The 17,252-nt window shown below is 31.7% G+C and overlaps 3 protein-coding genes across 5 annotated transcripts; 1 reads left to right on the top strand and 2 right to left on the bottom strand.

The window, feature by feature from the left end:
- Positions 1-143: 143 nt before the first annotated feature.
- On the bottom strand, positions 144-14,114 carry LOC118262091 (1-acyl-sn-glycerol-3-phosphate acyltransferase gamma). 2 transcript variants are annotated; one of them, XM_035573208.2, is made up of 8 exons: positions 13,921-14,114; positions 13,089-13,305; positions 12,625-12,797; positions 8,844-9,005; positions 7,520-7,720; positions 5,542-5,679; positions 2,997-3,216; positions 144-2,783 (listed from the first exon to the last, which is right to left on the bottom strand). In XM_035573208.2, exons 2-8 carry the CDS (start codon positions 13,267-13,269, stop codon positions 2,707-2,709), a joined length of 1,152 nt encoding a protein of 383 aa, XP_035429101.1. In that variant the 5' UTR covers positions 13,270-13,305; positions 13,921-14,114; the 3' UTR covers positions 144-2,706. The 2 variants fall into 2 exon arrangements, with proteins under 2 accessions (XP_035429101.1, XP_035429102.1); XM_035573209.2 differs by lacking the exon at positions 13,921-14,114 and adding an exon at positions 13,588-13,786.
- Positions 14,115-14,380: 266 nt separating this feature from the next.
- On the top strand, positions 14,381-15,959 carry LOC118262089 (tRNA N6-adenosine threonylcarbamoyltransferase, mitochondrial). The gene has a single exon (XM_035573207.2). It carries the CDS (start codon positions 14,732-14,734, stop codon positions 15,956-15,958), a length of 1,227 nt encoding a protein of 408 aa, XP_035429100.1. The 5' UTR covers positions 14,381-14,731; the 3' UTR covers position 15,959.
- A 207-nt stretch (positions 15,960-16,166) lies between these two features.
- LOC118282227 (protein stunted) lies at positions 16,167-17,208 on the bottom strand. Of its 2 annotated transcripts, XM_035603197.2 has the most exons (4): positions 17,040-17,208; positions 16,826-16,956; positions 16,594-16,625; positions 16,167-16,278 (listed from the first exon to the last, which is right to left on the bottom strand). In XM_035603197.2, the coding sequence occupies exons 1-3, from the start codon at positions 17,066-17,068 to the stop codon at positions 16,612-16,614; spliced, it is 174 nt and encodes a 57-aa protein (XP_035459090.1). In that variant the 5' UTR covers positions 17,069-17,208; the 3' UTR covers positions 16,167-16,278; positions 16,594-16,611. The 2 variants fall into 2 exon arrangements, with proteins under 2 accessions (XP_035459090.1, XP_035459089.1); XM_035603196.2 differs by lacking the exon at positions 16,594-16,625.
- Positions 17,209-17,252: the final 44 nt, after the last annotated feature.

Below are 17,252 nucleotides of genomic sequence, written 5' to 3'. Positions count from 1 at the left end.
TATCTCATTGCTATAGATTGGACACAAATACATACCCTTATTTGTTGACAGAAATCTGAATTTAAAAACAGATTCTCTTGCTCAACATATGGAGTGTTATTCTGAACTTACAAGCTAAGCATGTAAAAAATAAAAGCATAAGATAAGTAGTACAAGTTTAATAATAATAAACATACGTACAAAGTTACAACATCTATGTTATCTATTGAAATGAAAATAACCAACCATAAATACGAGTCTATAATAATTTACAGTTTTGTGCTACATTCATAGAACTATATTCATCGTGTCAATTTGGCATATCACAATTTCATGAAAAATCGCACACATGTAGGATCAATTCTTGGCCAAACATTTCCGTTGAAGCTGCGAAAGGCTGGCGACAACGGCGTTAGTAATCACATACATTATATTTAAAAATGATTCCTAATAAACTATAAGACACCTATATTAAGTATTGAAGCAAACTGCCTCTCTTCTAGCATTCAAATCGGATTAATGGACTGAGAATTGAAACCAACAGATGCATCTTGTAAAGTTTAATCTTGTCATATTTACTGTCTATTATCACATCAACTTTAAATGTCAGCTAAAGTTTACTCTAATAAGCTATTTCCTACTAATTTTACAGTTTGTAGTAGCAACAATACCATAGTCTTAAAAGCTTATGAGTTTTCTCTCAGAAAATGTAACAATAACATGAATTGTCTGAACATTCTTTTGTATACTTAATAAATGCATTGCCTACAAAATAATCTTCATACCTAGTAGCATAGGTTTAGTTTATTAGTTTTTAATGAAACAAATAAAATATGATAATAACAGCGAGTCTTTACAAGGTGCCAAAGTGGTACAGTAGGTATCTTGTTAGTTTTAGGGTAAAGTTTACCAATCAAAAGTACATCAGACATATCAAAAATATTGGTATTAACTGTAGGATTTAGTTTTAATTAATAAATGTATCTAAAAAATAAGAAATCATGAGCCTTATTGACTTTAATAACGTGTTAACATTCAAGGTATTAATATTAATTCAAGCGATGCGAATAGAAACAAAAAAGAAATTAAAGTTCTTACAAATTCATTGAGTACGAACTAGTGGAGCTAGTTTACATTCTTATAATTTCGTTACATTTTTGGGCGCAATTATAATGTGATGTTACGCCGTGCGTGATTGTTCCTAATTACGCAAACGCAAATCAGTTGTTTCAATAAAAGTAAAGGTCCAATCGCGTTTATAAAGCCATACATTTCACTCTGTGCGTGTTTCACATTTTTAGCATGACGTTTGTACAATGAAACCTTTACTATTATTTCAGCCCTACTTCAAACATTCTAGGTATTTCATACAAAACAAATTATGTGCTAAAATTCGAAAATGCTTTAACGTTTCTATTTATCCATCCCATCCCCTTCACGCTTAGTTACAGTTAGTAATGTATTTCAAACTTGTAGGCATTACACAAAATAGTAAAAAAACATAAATCTTAATACACTTTCACACTTAGAAACAAAACAAAATTGCACATATAATCTAAATAGTTGTCAACATTTTGTGCTTGGTACAATTCATATTTTGTGCATAAATATTCAATTAGATTTCACTACCTAATGTTTACTTTTGATGTTAAGTTGTAAGTTGGACAAAAATTACGTGCATTTTGTTATAAATTCATAACAGTCCTTTACTTTTTTAATTTGGCTGCTATTTCAGATTAATAAGTACGACTTTAGTTGACGCAATAGAAATTAAAATCTTTGACGTCATTTTAAAACTTTGTCAGATTTTGAAGGTCTAACTGATTTAGTTTAATGTTAATAGAATATAAATCAATCTAAACCATGTATACAAAATCGTTTATGTTACTTATGAGTAGCATGTTTTTATCCAACCCACAACTAATAAGATTATTGCACCACGTAAACTTCTACTATTCTATAAACATGATTTTGTAAAAGAGAAATAGAATTTAACGACCTCCAAATGATTTTTTTTTTATAAAAATAGAAAATACAGAACGCATCATTTGTAATAATTCATTTTGGTCTATTTTTAAAACACTACTATAATTTTCGCTTAATTCAGTCCTAATTTTATTTCATTAATTTAATCGGTTCAATTCCGATAGTAACATGTTTAAAGGTTAGAAACAAGATAATGAGGTAATCTAGACATTAAATTTATCCATTTACTTCCTCAGATTAATGTTATCGTTGTTATAAATTAAGATATTATTAACTTTACATAATAACAGATAAAGAGCATTGCGCGGAAAATACAACATATCGAGACATACGCTTATCGTATCTACACGTGTCAAAAGAATATTTATGTAACAAAAAATAACAATAAATAAACTGAACAGTTACAGTAATACTTGTAACAAACCAGACAATGCACAAGTCTTTAATATTTTTATATCAAAAATTAGCAGCTTCCCTTATGAGGCTTTACAAAATATTTAAAACAATTATCCATACTTTAAAGTACAACTTTAACATTTTTACACACAATACACTCTATGCATCTCATTTCGTCATTTTACATTATGTTCAGCCAATCAGTAGCTTTGTTATAAACAAAACAAGATGGTACATACAATGTATTATCTAGTTTGTTTTCCTTTTTTAATTTAAACCATAGTATACAAGTATTATGTATTGTATAGAATACGTTGTATAAGAACAAATACTGCAACAGGTACATTACTTCTTTTCTGTTCCATAGGAAGATCCTTGACTGATTTTAGACATTCCAATAGATTTTTGAAGAAGGATGAAAACTGAAACAAGAATACATTTTTTAATCACAAAATATAAATGTAAACTAAATGTTTCATAAAATGCTACGTAACATGAAACTGTAACATAACACTTCGCAAGCAACGTTACATGTAACTCTACGCGCAACATTACCTGCAACTCTACATGCAAACTTGCGTTTAACTTAAAAAACATGTAAAGGAACTGCAAAATATGTAAGAGCTTATACTTACATGCTCCAAATATAGCACAGGCTATAGAGAAATATAGAAGTTTTCCACTGAACAGCAGACCAAGCAGGTAGTACAACATAGGGGTGAGTGTGACCACGGCCCAGCCGAGGGCGTTCACGAGCGACCAAATAGGAGGGGGCACTGTGAACGGCTCCCTTCGTTCAACACCAGACTCTAAGAAGAAATCTCCAGTGTTGAAGAAAGAATCTTGCATTTTATCCTGAAAATAAATTATTTTGTAATTAATATTTAATAATAATTAAGAGATCGCTGTAAGTGATAAAGCCGCCTTTGTACCCTACCATTCTTCAACTTTACATGTATCTAGGTTTTCAAATGTAAAGGTGTACAATAAATATTATTTATTTATTTAATATTATTTGTTTACTTAGACCACATTCTTTATATATTTTAATATATCGGCAAGAGAAAATATCAAATTGGTGTCAAATCGGTGTAGCATGAAAAAGGTACCTAAGTAAGACCATACCTAACATAGCATGTAATTGTTCGATTACTTTGTACTACCACAACACTCCATATTAATTTTTCCTTATCAGTACCCTCATTCCGATTAGGTACCAAATTCTTTAATAAATATAAACATGTAATCATCTCATCAAATATTTCAGTGCAGGTCCCAAAGACACCATTTATTAAAATCAGTCACGCCATTGCAAATTTAACTTTATACCATTGTTCATAAGAACCACATGACTATTGCTCAAGATCTGCAACTTATCTTAACTATACATAATTTATCTTAATTAGTTAACATGACATGCACCTGTTACATTATACATTACGTAAATGAGGTTTTATTACAACGATATCTATTGCAGTTATCAAGTGGCTAGTTATCTGCTTATATTGTACATATTCGTATCTACATGTTACCCTAAATTTAAAATTAGGTTGGTTTGTGTAACTGGCCGAACGAAGTCAATGACATCAAAACTTTTATCATAAGTTAAATAACTAACGAACAGCTGAGAAGTCAACTGCGCAATATTTCTTTCAACGAAGTATAATTCTTATATCGGATCAGTTATCACACAATAACATATAAATGCTTACTTAAGCGCAAAATAAATATCTTTACGTATTAATTTCTTCCTGCCTGCACATTAGCATATACAGGTAGCGTCAAATAGACCACAGACGTTGCGGAAATAAATCGAAAAAAATCAAGGTGAAACTTATATTTTGCATGTTTATCACAAAACAGTTTTAATATAGCCATCTTTCTAGTTATCGTTGTCGGAAAACCGTGTATTTATAGCTGTTTCATATAAATCTAAAGATGAAAAATAAACAGGTTGCAACTAGATGGCAAACTCGTTACGGAAATGGTTTATTACGGTAGTTAAAGGCCGGATCGGCCACTGACTTGTGGCACATTAGATCTTGGTCCGTGATGACGCATTCGCATTATGCACTAGGTAGGATACCGAATTCCGTTCATTATTTTTCACAATAGGAATTTTGACAGTTGAATAGATCTGACAAATCGTACAAGATATTTCAGATATTACAGAATAGCTCTATGAAACATAACAAGTCTGTATTTTGTCAGTGATTTAATTCGCACATTCGCATTTAAATAATGACTGTAGTTAGGATGCACAGGCACACCATTCACGTCCATTTCCGTAATTCAGCGATTTTATAACTTCCGTCCGTACACTTAGTCAGTAAACAAAATTAACATCTTCCTGTAGACACGTAAAGCTGCGCAACATGAGCAACTTATAAAAAAAATGTACATTAAAAATTTCGCAGAACTGTACTTTGAGTTTATGGCCACGGTCACGTTATCACACAGCAGCGTTGTGATAAGTGGATAGCAAACTGACAAAACATGTACGATTGTATTGTAATAACCTTAGGCACTATCCAGACAATTCAAGGTTCAATTTTCCTTTTGATATTTACGAAAATACCTAATATTAATCTGATCTAAAAGCCTTGCTCTAGTCTGAGTTATATCTAATCTAATTATTATCTTTTGTGAAAAATCAGTTCCGTGATTGATTCACTAACAGCTGCAATGCGATAGACTAAACGAGTGGAACTTAAGAAAAATCATATTATGGATAGGAATAAACACTGCAAGTACAAATATCTTTATTAGTAACCTATCTGGAGTTGACAAACCCTGGTTCGAGGTCCTAAACGATGGTGACGAATCGTGGGTATGCGCTACAAAAGTTACAACACGAAGACATTTTAGGTCGGGTTAAGTATGGATAAAAACACCCTGTAATTCCCCAAAAGTGTAACAGTATCTGTCCATGTACCTAATATACGCCCGGTACACTATACCAACTTTGTTAATCATGTTATTAGTTTAGCGGGCGGAAATTAGGTATTACAGATTATCTTATTAATATACTTTTGTTAATATAAAAATATTTTGCAAAGTGTTTTTCCGCAAATAAAATATAAATAAATGTATCGACTTGTCTGTCTTTTAACTGCTTTCCTTATCGAAGACAAAGAAAGGACAAAATCGTAAAGAATCAAAATAATTAGTTTGACTTACCTTTACAACAAAGAGTTCATGAAGCCACTTCGCTGCTTCACCTTCGTCTTCAGGCACTTTCTCGACCGGTATCCGCTCGATGTACAAATGAGCGTTCACCGGCTTGCCGTACAACAAACTTGTTAATGTAGGCGGAGTCTGGAAAATACATTATTCTTTGAAAAAAAAATATCATGACCATTGGATACGAATTACAATAACAGGTCGAAAGATAGATAGGTATGGATCTCCATTGGAAAGAGAAGGGAGTACTAATATAGGATTTTCCAAAATCCTCTCTCGATGCCTTCCCCTTCAATACCCGTCTATTGAAGGGGCAGGCTTTGCCAGAGACAAGTGGCTATAAGTAGGGGTTCTCGTTAAACTTGAGTACGCTGTAACCCGTCGTTCAGTAACCACCTTGACTTTAGTGGCCCATAATTCCTACAAGCTTTAAACTTTTCGAGAATGTATAATCTCACTTTATACGAATATTGTTATTACAATCATTTAGCACGTGACTTATAATTATGAATCATGAGTTTATCGATCTGCTAATTCTTATATCTGCGGTCATCCCGTCACGGATGTGTAAAGTACAAAAACGTATTTTTAATCATTATGTCTCGTAATTAAACGATAATATATCGTAGTAATGTAATATTGCATAAGCATGTGTGTCGCCGGTGTTGGCTTTAGCTAGTGTAGATACAACTTGACTGGCCAAGGTTTTACACATAGTACGTGCCTATGAGTACCAATCGGTTGTTTAACATCGAAAATTACATATAGGGTCACTTATTATGGTTTATAATGCGTAATAGAATAAGTGTGGTTATAGTCTCTACTAAAGTTCAATGTGCATTCATATCAACTTTGAAACTTAACCTACATAATCTAAAAATGGACATTAATCAATATTGATATAACAATAAATGCCTAATTAATCGATTATCGTAATTAAATTGGCGAATACTTACATATCACGAAAATCCTGAAATTTATATTTATAATTAGGTCTTTATCGTTAATTGACAGTATCTTAATTAAACAATAACACCGCAATATTACATGATAATAGCATAATAATAGTAGCATTATCTGTGGTACAACTGAGACGTCCTTAATGAGTCTGTGGTAGACAAAACATTATTTAACCATTGATCGGAACCAATCAGGTTACGTAACTGACTAATTTACTATTCTTGGTAAGCAATAATAACTTTTTTATTGGATACCAATTTTCTAGAAGACAATGGAAGCCTATACGTTACTATGTAAGATAGATAGAGAAGCAAAACAACGGACTTTGTGCGTACCTAAGAACAAGATTGACGCATTACGCAAATAAAAACTTCACAGTTTGTTTTGTATGATTAGAAAAACGCTACTTTTAACGTCATTTAACGTGTCGAATTTATTTTCATAACACGAAGTCTTTTCGTAAAGATTTAGACACCTATAAATCACATAATTGCGTTGTAAGGTCACAGGTATCATGTTTCACCATCAAATTGACGTGCTTTACGCAAAGCGAAAACACTTCCGCACCAAATTTAGTTTAACTAGAAATTAGCATTTGTCAGAAATATTATTTATTATACATTATTAATTAGTTAATTAACTCTCAATATGTTAGATGTTCAAAACAGTATGATATATACGGTTTTTATGTGACTGTATATGATATGTGTTACATCCGTATGATTTATGGCATTAATAATGGCTTTAAGGCTGAGATCTAGATCGATTTTTCAAATATTGACACTTAGACCCGGGTATACCGTTGTCAAAGAAATATTTATTTAAGGATCTAAAAAACTACAAAAATTACAATGAATTAATTGTTGCCCTAAAACGAAGACGACTCAGTCAGGGCAGTAGCATTTTTAAAATTTTCGGAAGACTAAATGCTATCATCCTATGTCCAAGTGCGGAGAGTATCACCCGCTCTAATGAGGAAGCTAGGTCTTAACGATAGTTACACTAAATATCTTACCTTACTATCCTTCTCGAAAGCTAATTGTATGTTATAAATAACAGGTATTTTGCCTCTGAAGAACTGTAAGCTAGTTGTGAAACCTCTGGTGCGAGGTGTCAGGTGATGCTTAAGTAGTGGCAAGTTCTTCTCTTTCGCAAAGCTTAATGATGCTTCGTGCTTCTTCTTTGTATACCGGGTTCCTTCAGGTGTCATTAGTAGCTAGAAACCAAGTGGGGAAGTTAGCATCGGAACTACTGTTAAATGACTTCAAAGGATATAGAATAAATGGTGTATCCTTTGTACCCTGAAAGGGCGCCGGTGGTGCACATATGGAATTTAACACTCGTCGCTTTTCGCTAGTTACGTTATCCAGACCCAGAACATAGGGCGAGCCTAATGTTTAACTCAGATTGCAATTCCATACCCCGAGCAGTTGCTAAGACTTTCAAATCACTCTGTAAGTACCTTATACCGCTTAATCTTCAATTGCTTTTGCGAACCATTCTACCAACGAGGTAGATACATTCGAGGGAAATTCCATTGCTTATGTCTCGACAAGTGCACAAATACAGATAACTAACTATACGAGTAGCCGTAGCCAAGAATAAATAATACAAACGCTGCTAAAGTATGTATAAATAATTAACCAGTAGAACAACCCACAGTGGACTATTTACTTTGCATCGTAAACTGCGACATACGCGTTTACGAAGGAAAATCTAATAAAGTCCCCGTCACGAGAAGCTATAAATTTTGTAAACAAGTGTTCAGGAGTTCACAACGTAAAAGTAAAAAGTGATAACGAAACAATAACAAAATTAACAATAACAACCAGATCCGCGATATATGCAAGCAATGAAACAAACTCGTAAGCATTCGAAACTCGAATGACTGTTTTTCAAAATAGTTTACAGTCCCTGCGACTGACGCGTTCCGGTACCAAGAAACACAAACGATAGCGCTTTGCGTCGTTAAAATATAATTCGACTAAATTAAATAGGTTGTTACTTTCATATAACCCGTCTATATTTCATGTCGATTGAATATGTTAAAGTTATTATTATCTCGCAGTATAAAATGTTTACTTAGTAAAAGATGTTTGTTTACATAATTTATAGCTTCTCGTGGCGGTTACTTTAGCATGTCTGTATGATGTAAAGTTTGTCAAAAGTTACATTTGTGTTGGATTAAAAAAAGTAGAACGTACTAGAAAATTAATCAACTATAATGGAATAGAGCACTACGTTACTTAGAATAATTATATAACAATAAAAAGATTATCGGCTTGATTAGGTTTATAGTTTATCAGTAGGTACATTTTTATTATTCAGGATTAACTCACCCAAACGGGATCCGGATAGTCACATAATTCTGATATCTGATGTTTTATGGTTTCCTTATCTTTCTCAAAAGACCGTTCTAGAAATACAAATTCGGAGAATTTCCACATCCATCCGATAGGAGGTAAGTATTGGATGGATTTTTTCGCATAAGCCTTACAATTCTGAAACAAAGATTTGAATTAGAATAAACAAATGCGTAATTTATTTTAAAAATGTCGGCTAGTTGGCTAATTGGAAACAGTGTGAGCTTAATTTACACTATTTACATATGTAGATGTTTATTCATTGAAGCTAAACAATTTGTTTGTTTAGTTGAACATGATAATCTGTGACATTCACATTGTGCATCGGTTTGCATCTGATTTAACATGATATTTTTTCTTGAGGAAGATTAGTAGTAGGTAGTCGTATACCTATTATAACGATATCACGAATCACGAAATAAGGGTCAAAGAAAGAGCAGAAGAATAGAAGAGCTAAAAATCAACCTATGGAAGAGGGATTTGACCCACAAATGGTCGGGAAACGAGCATAATATGTTAAGTACATTAAGGATAAACATGATAGTAAAACCGCTTTGCAAAACTAGTATTACGATAGAATCAATCAATATCGAACAAGTAATCAGCTGATCAAATTCCAATAATAATCTATGTCGCCGACAAACTATTAATAATATAAATTATCGAATAAATAAAACAGAACGAATATGAATAATAATAAATACAACATGAATGATAAATTCATGAATTAAAATTCAGTCTCAATTTTCGAATATTTAACACTATTGACGTGCAACTATGGATATTGTGTGTATAGAATTTTCTCTATTTAGTTTATTTGCTTGATAAGAATGAAGTTAAATAATAAATAAGGTGTATATTATTGTATAGTACCTACTATTGTATTTCAGTATTATGTAGGTAGTTACATTACTTACATTGTTATTTCTTTACCTATTCAATGATGGTAATGTGCATTTTACATTATCACAAAACTCATACATAATACGTCAATCGTAAACACTGTTTACAAATAAAAAGTCACCATGACTTTATAGGTTGTTAACTTATTAATTCTTGATAATTATTCGACGTTTAGGTACAGTTTACACCGATAAATTTTAATTAAATTCCATACAAATTACTAATGTATTTAAATTAATGATCAAGCCTTAATTTAACAGTAACTATAAATTAAAAATCCTGACATATTTTTTAAAACATCAGAAACAATAAGCTGAGTTATAAATAATGGTTTTACAGTTTATACTATGTAGTATGAAGTACCTAACTACTATAACAACTGATTGTAATGTCTCATTAAGTATTTCAGACACAATATCTTACAGTGGCAGCATAGATAATATACAATTTGTTTAATTTAATTCTCCATACATTTTATCAATATGGTTATGAACGTTTCTTTGTTTAGAGGACGTTACTGATCATCGAGCGATGACCGACAGCCGATGCGACGCATGCGACGCTACACTCGTGTCGTCTTTGTGTTTAGATACTATAATAATTACAATCAAACTAGTTTGGAATGAGGATATAAATATTTATATGAATTATTTAAATTATTGGATTATTTTAGGCTCGCTTCCGTCTGCGAAATATGTTTAGATGTATTGCAAATAATTTAGGGTTCTTGAGGGGCTAAAAATTGTAGCATTTACATGTGAATTTTGCAATAGAACACAATGCAATAGGATTTTAGTACTTTGTACTCTGATATTTCACCGAAAAGGAGATAATATAATTACTAAGGAAAATTCCGTGCTATGATGGGATCATAAAAGGTCACGATATCACCTCCAAAATAAATCATTTACTTACTTACATAGGTACTGTACTAACCTTGGAAACGCTATAATTATATAACACTTGTTGCAGTTAAGTTGTGAGTTTGTATGTTGTAACCAACAGGTTTTTATGATGACAAGTTGTATGAAGTAGGAAGTATTTTTTTAACATTTGATATTTTAGAAGATGCGTGGTTTATGATCTCCATGAGACTACCTATGAAGCTTGAGTTTATGTGCTTATGTTTTGTGTAATATTTTCGTTATTTTGGCCAGTGAGCCATTTTCAACAACAACTAATTTAAGTTAGGTACTCGTTCTGTAATGTACAGTGACATAAAAAGCTTTTAAAAAACGCCAAGCCCCGTTGGAATTTCGGGTCGTTGAATTTGTAGCTAAGTATTTATAACTTTATTGTTATTTTTTTTATTATTTGTTATTTTGGTTTATACCTAAATGGTGACTAAAGTCGATTCGGTGTGCTATTTTGTTCGTAAAGTGTTTAACGTGATTCTTAAAAAAATTATGGCATAGACAAAGATGTCTATAAATAATTCTTAAAATGGGTGTAAATGGTTACAATCCTCTTGTTGACGCGTTTTCGTGGTCTGTCGTAGACTAAAATACACATTGGTATGTATGTGATGACAAATAATAAAGTAACTAATAATAATATTATACAAACTTGATGAGGAAAATTTGGACTACATTATAACGTACTATCTACGTTTTAATGTAACTACATGTTAGGTAAGTGTAGATACCTAATTACCTATACAAAATTCATTTAAGTACTTAAACAGAATTTTGATGATTTAATGACTCACAAGCAAAATATGCTTTCTGCCTACTTTATTTCTGAACCAGTGAAAGAGTTGGTTTCAAATAAAGCCAATGTTATGATCTCTGTGACCTTTCAAATTACATACTCGAGAGTTGATAAGGCGTACGGACAAAACGTCCATTCTCCTCTTATCAAAATCGGTTTAGTGGTAGCAACGGCGCATGCCGAGCTTGATTGGTTCGGTTCCGGGATGGGGCAAAGTTTCATTTGGTTGTTTCGCATCTTTCGTTGACAAAATGGTCTAGTAAATAACAGAGAAATCGTAGAATCGTCTCGATGTAAGAATATAAAATGATTGCCCTTATTGCATGGAACAAATGCGTAACTAGTGAAAACTCGTGAAAAGCCTATATTATCTTTGTTCGTGGCGTAACTTTATGATGTTACATGGTTTAGACTTTAGAGGTAAACCAGTACCTACACTTGTATGACTCCTAAAGAGACAAAGCTAGAAGAATAATTTATGTTCCATCGAAATAAAATATCGTTAATATATCTATCTACCTAGTCAATAAGAAACAGCGCCTTTAATTAAAAAGACTCAAATCGTTAATTAATTCAGAAAGCTAACTTCGATAAAATAAATGCAATGGTATTTCATTACATTTATATTGCAATAGTATGACAACTAGAAGTGAATAAGTGGTAAATAAGCATGTTATGCTAAAGGTGTAAATGCTCTTTCATTTTTTGTCTAAGTAAGTGTGCTTTGTTGTAGTAAGTTAATGATCTTAACTTGTCAACAGCCACAGTATTTTTAAATTATAATTGCTAGATGTTTCTAGCCTTCGGAAAATTTTCGAATATTTAGAGAGCAGTTTTGATTCTCTTTTAGCTACCTACTAATGATTAATTAATGTATAGTTAATATTTTTTAAATCAATGTTATTTAAAAATAATATTATTTATGTAACGCTATAATAATAGGTATGATAGTTGGATATCTCCCATTACTGGTGGGCTACTACATTTTATATTTCCAAATGCATTGTTTATAATTATATATTTAAAAATGTATTGATCAAGTATAGTAAATAAATAAATAGTAAATGATAGTAGCTAGACCAACTACATAAATGCAGTGTTTCAAATATTTGTATCTTAAATAAATATGTATAAAAATACTCACTCCCAAAACTCCTATAGTATTGCAGAAATGCCATCCCATGAGCCAATCTATTTCATAACTGTGATTCATTATAAGATATCCATGTTCTTTTCCATAATATTTTTCATATTCATCCTTTTTAATGTAAATAATAAGCTTCGAATTTGACCACCATTCTGACATAAACACTAATTCTGAAAACAAAATGCAAATGTTTAATGTTTATTCAATTAAATATAATATACCTCATGTACATTATGCAGAGTTAATGCCATGCAATTATGAATATTAATTAATATTAAAAACTATGATAATTAACCATTTGAAACTCCAACATTCCTATTTATTTTTAGGCATTATATTTTCATGCATAAAAGTTTTAAAAGCATAAAACACTATGTGAAATGAATGTTAAGACCCATCTATTTCTTCTCTTGGAAAGTTTTTACATAGAAAAATAATAAAAGAAATGTTTTAATACTTACGACTGTAAAATGAGTATGCCAGATAATAATTTATCTTTCTATACAAAGATTTATTGAACGGCCTGAGTCCAAAGTATAAAACAGCTTGTATAAAGGTCAGAATCAAGCCAGATGTGAAGTAAGATATAGCAAAACACAGATGGACGATTGTGGATTGCTTTAAAATGCTTAAGTTTATCATCTTGAATGTGTCACCTTATTCCTGCAGTCATGAAATCTAGAACAAAAATATTTTCGTAAGATATTTTTCAATTGAAATAAGAGTTATTTTATTTTAAGTGATAATAACCAAATTAATATCATTCTGTAAAATAGAATCTCTAGTATTATATTCTAAGCATTGAATTTATTTTATTTTGGTAATAGTTTAATATTCAATGTTTAAAGGACTCTTAAAGTTTGTATCTATTGAAGACAAAATAAATAAATTTTATTATGTAATGAAGATGTCAGTAGCAGACTGGCAAACATTTTAACATAAAATACAATAAATACGCACTTTGATTGATGAAGCAATTGAAGAAACATGGACAATTTGTGAATAAATAAACTCAAGTCCTTGGACTAAGTACTGACTTCATACATAAATATACCGTGATTGTATTTCAATCAGCACATGGTTCGTGAGCACATGATTTTTGCGGTTACGTAGAAATTATATTGCCGGTATTATTATTTTAATTAATAATATAATTAAATTTATAAATTTAGAATAATAATTTAGAAACTATTCTCATATTGTCGCAATGACAGAATAAGTCAGATTGATTACAAATTGGAAAGCGGCATTTTGTTTATTCAATCCACTCCAATAAAATGTTGATTCACCTACCATGTCAATTCCTTCTTCTTTTTTGTTATAAACGCCGGAGAGGTTCACACCACACAGTACGGTTAAAAACAAATAAGAACAAAATCGTGCCTAATCTACTCGAACACCGCTATTTTTTGATAGTGAAGTATTGAAGTGAATAAATGAACATGAACTGATTTTGAATGGGAACTATTGAAATCTACAGAACGGAATGAATGATAAGAGCGCAAAAAATATTTTCATTCTTTCATGAAAATGATTGAATGAATGAAATTATTGACAGTTTACATTGTGTAATAGTGTTGTACCATCGCGCAATAATATAAAGTCGAATCGTAAATTAATTATTTAATTAAATCAATAGGAATTAGTAATATATACGTGCTGTAACTACTATAATGCTCGTATCGTATAACTTCTGATGTTATATCATGACAATCAGAATTTAGATAACAAAATCACATTTCCACGCTCACCTTGCTTCGATAGTTGACTTAAATCTGTCTGTCCGTTCCGTGCGTAAATCCTATCTACATGTAGTCAAGTCACTAGCTGGGTCTGACAGTATTCTAACCTAAAAATTTAAGTTTGTTTACATTTTGTTAATAAAATGATTCTAAACTTTGTGATAGATTTTAGTTATTTACAATGAATAATAAATACAACAACAGCAATGCTCTGATAATTGATGATATCTCACAAAGGCTCTAAAGAGAATGAATTTTTTTTCAAATACGGCACCAATAAAAAATATTAAACAGACTTATTTTGTAAAATACGAAGATTACGTAATTATTATCTTTAAATTAGGCCATTCAAAAACTTAGAAATGATTTATTTTAATAAATTATTGAAGAGGTTAGCGGTGCAAGCGTACAATTATAAACATATTAATTATTCCTCAAATTCTATTGTACTCGGAATAGAAACTTCATGTGATGATACTGGCTGTGCAGTTGTTGATAGCACAGGTTCTATACTGGGACAATCTTTGTATTCACAAACTGCTTTACATATAAGATACGGCGGCGTGAACCCCGTTTTTGCACATGAGTTACACAGAAATAATATAGACAGCGCTGTATCAGATGCCCTCCAAAATGCAGGAAAATGCATAAAAGATTTAGATGCCATTGCAGTAACTACTAGACCAGGCTTGCTTTTAAGCTTACAAGTTGGAGCAAAATATGCTAGATACCTGTCTAGAATGCACAACAAACCTTTGATACCTATCCATCACATGGAAGCACATGCTTTAGTAGCAAGAATGTATCACAAGGTCCAGTTTCCATTCTTAGTCCTACTTATATCTGGTGGCCATTGTCTATTGGCACTAGTTAAAGATGTTAATAATTTTGAGTTGCTTGGAAAAAGTGTAGATAACGCTCCGGGGGAAGTTCTTGACAAAGTTGCCAGAAGAATGAAATTAAGAAATATACCCGAATATTCTAAAATATGTGGAGGACAAGCTATAGAGTTGGCTGCACAGAAGTCTACAAATCTAAGTCAGTTTGAATTCCCTCTTCCCTTGGCCAAATATAGAAACTGCAATTTTAGTTTTAGTGGCCTAAAAGATTCTACGATAAGAAAACTTGAAGAAAAAGAAGTAGAACATAATGTGATGGGTGATGAATTAATACCAGAAGTGTATGATCTGTGTGCAGCATTCCAGCTTGCTGTTGCCGAGCACATAGCTCATAGAACTCACAGAGCCATGCTTTACTGTGAAAAATATAAATTGATAGACCCTGATAACAAGGTTGTTGTAGTGTCAGGTGGAGTTGCTTGTAATAACTTCATATTTAAATCTATTGAATATGTTGGAAGTGAAATGGGCTACAAGACATACCGTCCACCTCACAATGTTTGCACAGACAATGGAGTTATGATAGCTTGGAATGGAATTGAGAAACTGAGGAAACAGATTGATATTAGGACAGATTTTAGTCTCAAAGAAGTAGAGCCTGAAGCACCTTTAGGTGTAGATTCAATAAATAAAGTTGAGTCTGCTAACATCAAAACAAGAGTAACAAGATTAAAAAAACTGTACAACTAATTTTATTTTGTTTTCTTTATGCCTCAAAGCATTACTTCCTTCATGTTATCAGCTTAGACAGTGGGGGCTATTCTGTTGGCACTACTAATCTGACAGATTTCTACTTAAAAATATTTTAATTATGTCAAATGGTTTTGAACCATGTTTTTCAGGTAACATGGATAGTTCATAATTTTATGACTATTTTGTAAGAAGAAATGAAAAGACATTATTTAGTAACAATAATTTATTGACAGTTTACATAAAACTAATTTGTTTGCTGGTAATCATGCATGCTGATAAAGAATTCCCATTTATCTACTTGCCTGCAGCAGCCAGATCTGAAAGTTACAAGTTAACTATTAGTAAAACATTTATCTAGGTACACAATATAATACCTATGACAGAAAAAATGGCAAAAACAAAACAAACACAAAACTAAAACAATTTCATTATGCATCAAATAGAAAAAATTAAATGCAGTTAATTAAAATAAAACTATTCATTTGTTAGTGTCATCTTCACACACATTTGCTGCAATCAAGTACTAAACTAAATCACTAGAATTCTAGATTAGTTTTATGTTAGACCAATTCCATAAAAAATGGAATCGGATGGACAAACACTGGTAACCTTGGTTGTTTGGTGAGACAAACCTAAATCAGTTCATCCATTTATTCCTTTTCATCTGAAAAATTAATTGATAATTGTTTTACACACCTACAAATACAGAGAGCAAGAGCTACTTATCATCAGCTGTTCATGTTGACCAACTAAAACTAGATTCTATGGCATCAGAATAATAAAATGTCTATTTATAACTATAGATGCTTACTCCAAAACCTTTAATCTAGACAATTTGTAGGTTTTAGCTAAATGGATACTTACGTGCTGGCCTGCCATTAGCCCATGGGGTAATGCGGACATGGGAATCATCACGCTTCAGAGCTTCAGCGCGCAACTCGGGTTTCAGGGATCGCCGCAGAACCTTAGCAGCGATGTTCGAGTAGTTTATGTAACTAGAATAACATAACCTTCATTGTATTTCATCCATCAATAAACCTTATTAGAATCTTTGCATTTATGTCTTTAAAGCACTTACTTAAGACCGGCTTGTCTCCAGGCACTCATTTTGTGATTTTTTGCTAAGTTTTATAACTTGCAAAGTAGTGTCCTGCGAATCCGAAGGAAAAATCGAATTTCGAATAGGTCGGATTGAAATGACGTAACATTCAATGGCAGTGTAGTGTTGTGATTCATATTTTTGCTATGGCAATTATAATTTAGAAAACGAGATTTTCGTTGGATTCAGGCA

Source organism: Spodoptera frugiperda, chromosome 20 (assembly GCF_023101765.2).
Source record: "Spodoptera frugiperda isolate SF20-4 chromosome 20, AGI-APGP_CSIRO_Sfru_2.0, whole genome shotgun sequence".
Taxonomy (NCBI): Eukaryota; Metazoa; Arthropoda; class Insecta; order Lepidoptera; family Noctuidae; genus Spodoptera; species Spodoptera frugiperda.
The sequence above is the reverse complement of the archived record's forward strand: the minus strand, read 5'-3'. Positions and strand labels throughout refer to the sequence as shown.

Coding starts and splice junctions, on each gene's coding strand:
- LOC118262091 (XM_035573208.2), bottom strand. CDS start 13,269: ATGATAAACTTAAGCATTTTAAAGCAATCCACAATCGTCCATCTGTGT. Junction 12,798..13,088: donor GGCATACTCATTTTACAGTC/GTAAGTATTAAA, acceptor TTTTGTTTTCAG/AATTAGTGTTTATGTCAGAA. Junction 5,680..7,519: donor CTTTCGAGAAGGATAGTAAG/GTAAGATATTTA, acceptor TGTATTTTCCAG/ACTCCGCCTACATTAACAAG.
- LOC118262089 (XM_035573207.2), top strand. CDS start 14,732: ATGATTTATTTTAATAAATTATTGAAGAGGTTAGCGGTGCAAGCGTAC.
- LOC118282227 (XM_035603196.2), bottom strand. CDS start 17,068: ATGAGTGCCTGGAGACAAGCCGGTCTTAA. Junction 16,957..17,039: donor TGGAGACAAGCCGGTCTTAA/GTAAGTGCTTTA, acceptor ATGTTATTCTAG/TTACATAAACTACTCGAACA. Junction 16,279..16,825: donor GGCTAATGGCAGGCCAGCAC/GTAAGTATCCAT, acceptor TGTAACTTTCAG/ATCTGGCTGCTGCAGGCAAG.